Below are 8,672 nucleotides of genomic sequence, written 5' to 3'. Positions count from 1 at the left end.
CCCCAGCGGGAGCGGCAGTCCTTCCAGTACAGGCTCGCGTCGCTCTACCTGCACTGCTTGGGGTTGTGCGTGGGTTCTACACCGCCTACCACCAGAGGGGGCAGCCACAGAGTGGCGGCTGCTGTGGCGCCTACTGGACGGGCCTGGCGCCTGCTGGAGCTCAAGGACAAGCTTGTGCCCGTGGAACTGTGCGAGAGCCACTGCCTGGACCACGTGCTTCAGGATCTCAGGCTCACCTTGGTGTGCAGCCGCCAAGAGCCACGCCTCAGGCCAGTGGGCGGGTTGAGGGCTGGCTTTGACTCTCCCAGACATCTTTGGCATTTCCACTTCTGCAAGGGAAGGAGGGCAGGGCAGATCAGAGCATGGAGTTTGGCGGTGTGAGAAGGGCTTCGGGGACTGGGGTGCGGGGAGGAAGCTGGGGATGGTTGGAATCAAGTGGCAGGGAGCGGGTCCCTGCATGTCTGGGAAGACCTACACACCTCAGGGGATTGACTAGGAGAGTCCTCTGGAGGTTTGCTGCTCAAAGTGTGGACCCTAGACCAGAAACACCCGCATCACGGATGCAGAAACTGCTGCCGCATCGCAGACCCCCTAAATCTGCGTCTGTGTTTTAACAAGAACCTCAGGTGATCTGTGTGCACAGACAAGTTCTAGAAGGCTGTCTAACTCCAGCCTGGGCGCCAGAGTGAGACCCTGCCTCTATTAAAATAATAATATGGCTGTTCTAGAGCACAGAGTTTATGCAGGGCCTCCAGTCCTGCCCCAAGGCTAGGGGTCAGTCACTGCTCCATAGCCAAGGCAGTCTCAAAGTTCCTCCCCCACCCCCAGCTGTAGGGATGGACTTGGGGAAAAAAAATAGATTCCCTAGGCCCTGCTATTCTGATATGGTAATCTGGAGAGGAACCAGGAATCCGCATGTAAGAGCTTCCTTGTCTGGGTTTTGGTGATATCGGAGGAGTACCCCCCAGCCCACCACCTCTACTCCTTTTTGCTTCTGGTTTGGCGCTCTGGACCAGAGCCTTAGTCCTGGTCAGTTTTAAATAATTATTTAACAGCATAACTTTTAGACCTGCAGGGCATCTACGAAGTGCCCAATAAATAAAGAGGAAGCCATGGTTCCTACCTTCCTTCTCAGGTCTGTGGGGTAGCTTCTCCTCCTCCCTGCAGTGCCCAGCTTTCACTTCCGGTAGGCAAGAGCTGGGGGGCCGCAGTCAGTGGGATAGATGGGTACTGAAGACTAGTCTGTAGGAACTGGAAGAAGTTCTCATTCTGCTGATTTGAAGTTGTGCCTTTTCTTAGGCCCATGGTTCACACACTGCAGGTGAATCACAATCACCTGGAGGGCCCATCGGCTCCGATTGCTGGCTCAGTACGTTTGGGGCGAGACCAAGAACATTAGCAGTTCTAACAAGCTTCCAGGTGATGCTGATGTTGCTGGTCAGGGGGCTGCACTTTGAGAACCGCTGCCCCAGAGCATGTTTTCGGCATGTGATCTGAGGGTCTCCTGCCACCACCTGCACCACAATACTTGGGATGCTTGTTAAAAATGCAGATTCCTGAGCTCCAGACCTACTGATTCCATTTGATGAGATGCAGAAATGGCTAGGAGTCTGCATTTTCACACGAAGGTTTGTGAACCACACGTCAGGCTGGGATATAGGAAGTTTTATTATTTTCCCTGTCCACAGCCATAATTTTCATCAGCACTATCTAATTTACTTTTAGCCTGGAGCTCTGCATACCTTGTCTGGTTCTTTTGAATCTGAATAGTACTTATAGCCTTTGTGCCACTAGGCACATCAGTGGCCATCCTCACTGGTGCGGAGTCACCACTCTACCTCTGGAACCTCAGCAGCCATCCCTGCGGGAAAACATGGCACATTCACGATTTTTCAGTTCTAATTACAGTACATCTAAGACTATTGGGGGGAAACACGTCCCAGATGGTATCTAAACCCCCAAGGAGCTCATGTTCTAGTGGGAAGGCCAACAAGACTAGAGAACAAGATATAGTAATAGACATAAATCAGATACTATATTGTGATTTAGGTAGGAGACAGAAGTATTCAAAAAGGAGGGAAGTTTCTCATGAGTAGCTGCTCAGGAGGCAGGGTTAGTGCTCTAACTCAGAAGATGACGAGGGTCTTCTCAGATGGCCACAAAGTCCAAGAGCTACACTAGGTGGAGGGCACAAGAGGGCTCGGTGAGATGTCGCAACTGAGACACAGGTATCCTCTGCCCCACCGCCAACCCCAGATGGGCCTGGCTGAGCTGCTTTGTGCTTTAAGTGGAGCCTGGAGCAGAATGGCCCATGTCAGTCTGTCCTGAGTGTCCAGAGCCTTAGTGCACAGGAGAATGGCATCTGGAGAGGGAGCTGCTGGGGTAGTGGGAACAGCTCCTGCTACTTCAGCCAAGGAAGTGCCCAGGTATTGACAAGAATCCAGATAAAGGCTGTTGGGGGGCTCCAGAGTACTGTATCTGAGGTGTTAAGGGATGAGAGGTCTTCAGAACCTGGAGATATGGAAGTATTCTAGCAGCTGATTTGTCAGGAAAAATGCCAATCTTGATAATTTTAAGAATGTTTTAAAAACCCGCAAAATATATATTTCTAAATTTAGCAGTGCTTTGTTTTGGGTTAAGAATTGCCCCCCTTAGTCCTGTTAAACTTTAGCAGGTAGGATGTAACTGGATGTTGGGAATTGAGTGTAGTAGTAAGTTAATGAGGTGGAGATTGCTTGCTCACACTGGTAGGTGATGCTTGTCTTTGGCACTCTTCCCCCACCTCTCTTGATCTGGAATATCCTCTTTTCCCCCAAGCCTATACTTTTCACGTTGCTCCAGATTTCTTTAATCACAGCATTCAAGGCCCTGAAATGTTTCTTCACATGTAGGTGCAAAGTAAGACAACTAACTTTCTCCATTTTACAGTGGCCTTTTTTTTTTCCCCTTTGCAGCTAAATTCCCTGACCCCCACAACATCCACTATTTCTCTGCTCCTCCATGCTAGGGTGCTTCCTGCTGTCTGCCTCTAGTCCAGGCTCAGCCATTTTGTTCCATCTTCTGCCTTCAGTCCGAGCCTCATTATACTCTGCTTGCATTGATTCCACTCTCTACTTTTCATACCGTTTCTCTTTCCTCCATTCTTCCCAATTAGATGATACCCAACCTACAAGACTGGCTTCAGATCCCCATTTGTATCTGGCTACTTGAGCTCTCCTACTATGGTGCCACACCCAATGGCCCCATCACGGGTGTGAACCAGTCTTGTCTCATCAGCTCTGAGGGGAGGCAGCCTGTGCTCCTTCCAGAGCTCCCCAGCACTCTGAGCCATGCTGAGCACCTGGGTGCTCAGTGATTACAGGTTCATGGTCTGGAGTTGTGTGAACTTTAACAGTGTGTAAATACATTGGGAGGCAGTTGAGTAGGGGAGGGGGATCTAGTGAAGGATTTCTTGATTCTGAGACAGGAAATTACTTGGGAGAGAGGAGGGAGCAATTAGTTTCTTTTAAGTTTAACCCAGAGCACATTCTGGTTTGGGTTGAGCCAAACCCCTCCCCTTCCACCACCTCCATCCCAGGTGCATGCCCCCAGCCACACCTGGCAGGGCAGCTGACTGCATAAAAGTGGCTCCTGAGGTTGGGAGGGGGCTGTCTGAGGAGCTGGAGGATGAACACGGAGCACGGACAGTCACAGCAGGCTGGAGGCCGAGGGCGTGGCAGTTCTGGGAACAAGAAGTCCAAAAAGCGTTGCCGGCGCAAAGAAACCTACTCCATGTACATCTACAAGGTGCTGAAGCAGGTGAGAGTAGGGAGTGAGGCGAGGGGATGTACTGGAAAGTGCCTTAACGGGGCACCAGACTGGAACCTGTGACTTGGTTTAGTGCAGGCACTGGAGCAAGCAGCTCAGCATGTTGTGCCCCTCCTGAGGTGGCAGAACCTCATCTCAGAGGTCTCGCCACTCCCCGGCATCTCATGCACCTGTGACAGGTAGGTGCCATGTAAAGCACACTCCCCTCCACCCTCCAGAAGTTTACAGGGCTTTTGGATAGACAAGATGGTTAGGGGAGGGGACATAATTAAAGGACAAGAAGACCACGCTCTGCTGGGCTCAAGGTGCTCAGGTGCCAAACATGGTACAACAGGATATCGGTGGTGACTGAAGAGGAGCAGGCAGTGTGAGCTGGAGTCAGGGAGGCCTCTGAACACGCAGCACTGTCTCAGAGGGGCTTAGGGTTTGCTTACTTTACAGATCAAGAACCCAAGGCCCATAAAGTCTCCATGGGGCAGCTGAGTCATGTGAGCAGATAGTGGCCATCTGATCCCCCTGGCTCTAGGCAAGTCCCTAGCATCCTTCCTGTGTGTCCCTCTCCCCTACCACACAGGAGATGCAGGTGCCCTTTATTCATGCACGAGAAGCAGCTACTCCTGGGACTCAGCACGTTGACAGATACTGCTGGGCACCAATGTGTACCCAACAACCAGTCTGTCTGGAGGACCCAAAGCCACTGCCCTGTTCAGCAAAGCCAGGGCCAGGAGCAGGGGGCGGGCAGCTGTGTTACCTATCCTGGGTCTCTCGAATCTGCCTAAAATTCTTACACCTCTGCTCGATTAGGTCCCAGAGGTAGAGCCAGTCTCCACCTGAACTCCACCTGGATTAGTTGATTGACAATCCAGGTGTCTGGGAATCTCTTGGGTGGAGGGTAGACCCAGCATTGATGTGGGTTGGCCAGAAGGAAAGCATCAGAGGACAGACGCCAGTGCCCTGAGGAAAGTGGGATGGCAGTGTTACAGAGCCCTGCAGCTTAGCCAACTTTGGGGCTCAAAAATGGTGACTGTTAGGTTGGACCAGGCCTGGCCTCGCAGAGGAGAGCGCTGCTGAGAGAGTTAGCCTCCTACCTCTCACTCCACAGCCCTAAGGAGAGCAGGATGTTCTGAAAACAGGGGATTTGGAGTAAACCAACCTTGTGCCAGCTGCAGACTTCCTGCATGCAGAGGTCACCAGAGGCCGTGGGAGAGCCGGTGGGCAGGTGTCAGGAGCCTGGTCCCTGTGCGGGGGGGACAGGGGCCCAGGAAGGATGCTAGGATCTTGCCCAAGCCAGTACTGTCTCCACCACTGGCTCCATGTAGGTTGGTAGGCAGTCACTTCTCTCCCACTTTACACCTGACAAGGTCTACCTACTCACTTTAGGGTAGTCATCAGGTCCTCACCATTTGTTTTATCAGAGATCACCTAGTTCAAAAGCCTGTGTGACGGAAGAGGAAATTGATGCCCAAAGGAAAGTGCCTTATTCAAGGTCATGGTGATTCATGGAACAGCCACAGAACAAGGGTCTCTCACCTCCTAGTCTGGTGCTATGATTATATCATATGCTTACTGGAGAGTAACTTGGTAACTGTCACCAAGTTAAGTACACAAACCCTTTGATCCTACAGTCCCACCTCTGGGAATAACCTTCATTATGCTCATACAAGGTTCAAAAATGTATATTTACTATAGCACCACCTAACAGCAAAAAAAAAAAAAAAAAACCTAAATGTCCATTAAGAGAGGAATGATGGTATGAACTAGTGTATGATTCATCAATACCACGGAACACTACGCAAATGCATTAAATGAAAAAAGCAAGATGCATGTGTAACTGATTCTATTTGTTAAATATAGATGCTTACATGTACTTATACAAGGAACTTAATAGTGTTAACTCTTGCAGTTGGAGAAGCTTTTTTTTTTTTTTTTTTTAACTTAGATATACCATAGTAGTAGTTTCCATGTCTGTTGGCTTCTGGGAAGGGGCTGGCAAGGAGGCCTTGCCTCCTGCCGTTTGCTTCCTAGGACCCCCAGGGCTCCCAGCTCAGGGCTGAGGTTTATGGTGCAAGCAGAGCTCCTTGTTTAACAGTGGTCTTGCTGCTTCTCCAGGTGCACCCCGACATCGGCATCTCTGCCAAGGCCATGAGCGTCATGAACTCGTTGGTGAATGATATGTTTGAGCGACTAGCTGGTGAGGCCGCCCGGCTGGCCCAGTACTCAGGCCGGACCACCCTGACTTCCCGGGAAGTCCAGACAGCTGTGCGTCTGCTGCTGCCTGGGGAGCTGGCCAAGCACGCCGTGTCCGAGGGCACCAAGGCTGTCACCAAGTACACCAGCTCCAAGTGATCCAGGGACTGACATGAATAAAGGGTCAGCTCTTCCTGTGCACTGTGGTGATTTAAAAGAGGGATGCGTGAAGCTGGGGTGTAGTCTGGGGCAAGGGTATCCTCACTTTGTGAGGCTACCACAGGTGGAATAACAGCAACTCACATTCATAGTTTTTAAAAACTGCCTGCTGAGTGTATCCCATCAGTGACATGACAGTGCTTTTGTAAACATACAAATGTTCTAATTGGTAGTGAGCTGAAGTAGGACTTGTGACCTGGACTAGAGTCCCGGGTTTACTGCTGGCTCTTTCCCTGGGCCTGAAATTCCTCATATGTGTTACTTTTTTAGGCTGTGGTTTTATAATACCATTTCCCACCAACTGTCATGCATCCTATGTGACAGGCCCTGTGCTTGGTGAAGGGGCCACATGGATCTATTCAAGATACAAAAACTGAAGGCCCAGATCAGCTTCTAAACCTGCTGAGATCAGTAAGATTTTTAATTTTCCCCCAACATTTTCTTCCCCTTCAGAACAAATCAGCAGGGATATAACTTTTCTTCCCTATTTTTATTTAGAAAAATCTGAAACCCACAGAAAAATTACAAGAAAGTGAATGACCACTCACATCCTTCTCCTAGATTTATCATTTAACATCTGACCACATTTGCTTTTTCTGTATCTCATGCAGCCCCTGCTCTATCTTGTGGGCATATGACCCATAAATTCTCTTCTAAGCTTGGAGAGGGTGGAGTGAAGTAAGATTTAGACAAATCTAAAAGTCCTTTATGTTCCCTGTGTAATTGGATAGACTCAGCTTGCTGTCACCTTCAACTCCATGTGCTAAAAAGGCATCGCCTTGTAATATGGCTGACGTTGGCTGTGATGCTATGTACTTCATATGTATTTTCTCATACCTCAAGCCTCACAGCGGGATTCCATGAGCACAGGTGGCAAGGGGCAGCCCCAGGAGATTGGGGCCCTGAGCCTCACTCCTACCTACTCCCCACTGTTTCACACCTGGCCATTCAAGGTGTGCTTCATGGGCCAGCAATATCCACACCACCTGGGAGCTTATTAGAAATGAGGCTCTTGGCGGCACAGTGCTGGCTCACACCTGTAATCCCAGCACTTTGGGAGGCCAAGGCAGGAGGATCATTTGAGCCCAGGAGTTCAAGACCAGCCTGAGCAGTGTAGGGTGAACCCATTTCTACAAAAAATAAAAATAAATTAGCCAGGTGTGGTGAGCACCTAGTCCCAGCTACTCAGAAGGCTTAGGCAGGAGGGTCACTTGAGCCCAGGAGTTCTTGGCTGCAGGGAGCTATGATGGTGCCACTGTACTCCAGCCTGGGTGACAGAGTAATGCCCCATCTCTTAAAAAAGAAATACAGGCTCTTGGGCTCCACTTCAGATCTAGGATGGAATCTGCATTTTAATAGGATGTACACTGAAGTTTGTTCCTACTTTTTGTTCCTCCCCCACACTGCCTCCCTTCTCCTTTCACTGGCTCTGTTCCTTATGTTTGTTTATTCCTAAGCCCCTACTTAACACTGAGCCAAAAAGCTCACTGCTAACTGACCAGCATCAGGCAGCTGCTGTTACAGTGTTTTGTATTTTCTGAAAAATGATCTCCTGGTCCTGTAGCAGTAGTGGGGGATACCCACAGATGGCTGAGGGCAAACCCTGGACGTGACTGAGCAGCACCCACTACACCAACAATCCTGGACACGGGTCTAGTTCCCGAGAACAGTGTAAACTCTCGGCAGACCCCGGGAAGGTAGGCAAGGTTGTGCTCATGTCACATTTCTGGATGTATAGTTCTAAAAAGTTTTGTTCTTTTGGCATGTTGGAATATATTAATAGCCTATTAGGCATAACATACAGCCTAACCAGAAATTATGCTAACAAAGAGATTGTGTATCAAGTTCACCACCATATATTTGGAGAATTATGTAGAGTTGTAAATTTGAAGGACAGTTTTTGAAGAATCAGGCTTAGATTGGACAAAGGTAAAAATACATATTTCAAGTCAAGTCTTGATCCTTTCTTTAGTTCAGGAAAAGCAGAACAGACCATAGGCAAGGACTGTCAATGACAAACAACTCATAAGTAACCACGATGTATCAGGTACTTCACATATGCTATCTTTTTTTATGTTTTATAGTATTTTTTAAAAAATTTAAGACACCTAATGTACATATTTATGGGGTACATAGTTATGTAATGCATATAATGTATAGTGATCAGATGAGAGTAATTAGTATATCTGTCATCTCAAACATTTATCATTTTCATGTTGAGAATAATCATTATCCTCTATTTGAAACTATTTAATCCGTCGTTAACTATAGTCATCCTACAGTGCTGTAGAACACTAGAACTTATTCCTCCTATCTACCTGTAATTTTGTATTTTTACAACTTTGAAGCAGGTATAATTATCCCTATTTATACTACACCTTTATGAAATAGAAATTATTTTCATTTTACAAATGAGGAAACTAAGACTCACAGAAGCAATTTGTCCAAAGTCCATAAGG

At 48.4% G+C, this 8,672-nt stretch overlaps 1 protein-coding gene across 1 annotated transcript; it reads left to right on the top strand.

Moving 5' to 3' along the window:
* The first annotated feature begins 3,666 nt into the window (after positions 1 to 3,666).
* On the top strand, positions 3,667 to 6,153 carry LOC138377181 (histone H2B type 2-K1). Its single transcript, XM_069461939.1, has 2 exons — positions 3,667 to 3,798; positions 5,917 to 6,153. The coding sequence occupies exons 1-2, from the start codon at positions 3,667 to 3,669 to the stop codon at positions 6,151 to 6,153; spliced, it is 369 nt and encodes a 122-aa protein (XP_069318040.1).
* The last annotated feature ends 2,519 nt before the right edge of the window (positions 6,154 to 8,672 follow it).

This window comes from Eulemur rufifrons, chromosome 29 (assembly GCF_041146395.1).
Source record: "Eulemur rufifrons isolate Redbay chromosome 29, OSU_ERuf_1, whole genome shotgun sequence".
Taxonomy (NCBI): domain Eukaryota; kingdom Metazoa; phylum Chordata; class Mammalia; order Primates; family Lemuridae; genus Eulemur; species Eulemur rufifrons.
Note: the sequence above shows the minus strand (reverse complement) of the source record. Positions and strands in the feature narration are given on the sequence as shown.

Excerpts from the sequence above, each read along its gene's own strand:
- LOC138377181 (XM_069461939.1), top strand. The coding sequence starts at position 3,667 with ATGAACACGGAGCACGGACAGTCACAGCAGGCTGGAGGCCGAGGGCGT. Across the intron at positions 3,799-5,916 it reads TCTACAAGGTGCTGAAGCAG|GTGCACCCCGACATCGGCAT; the intron begins GTGAGAGTAGGG and ends CTGCTTCTCCAG.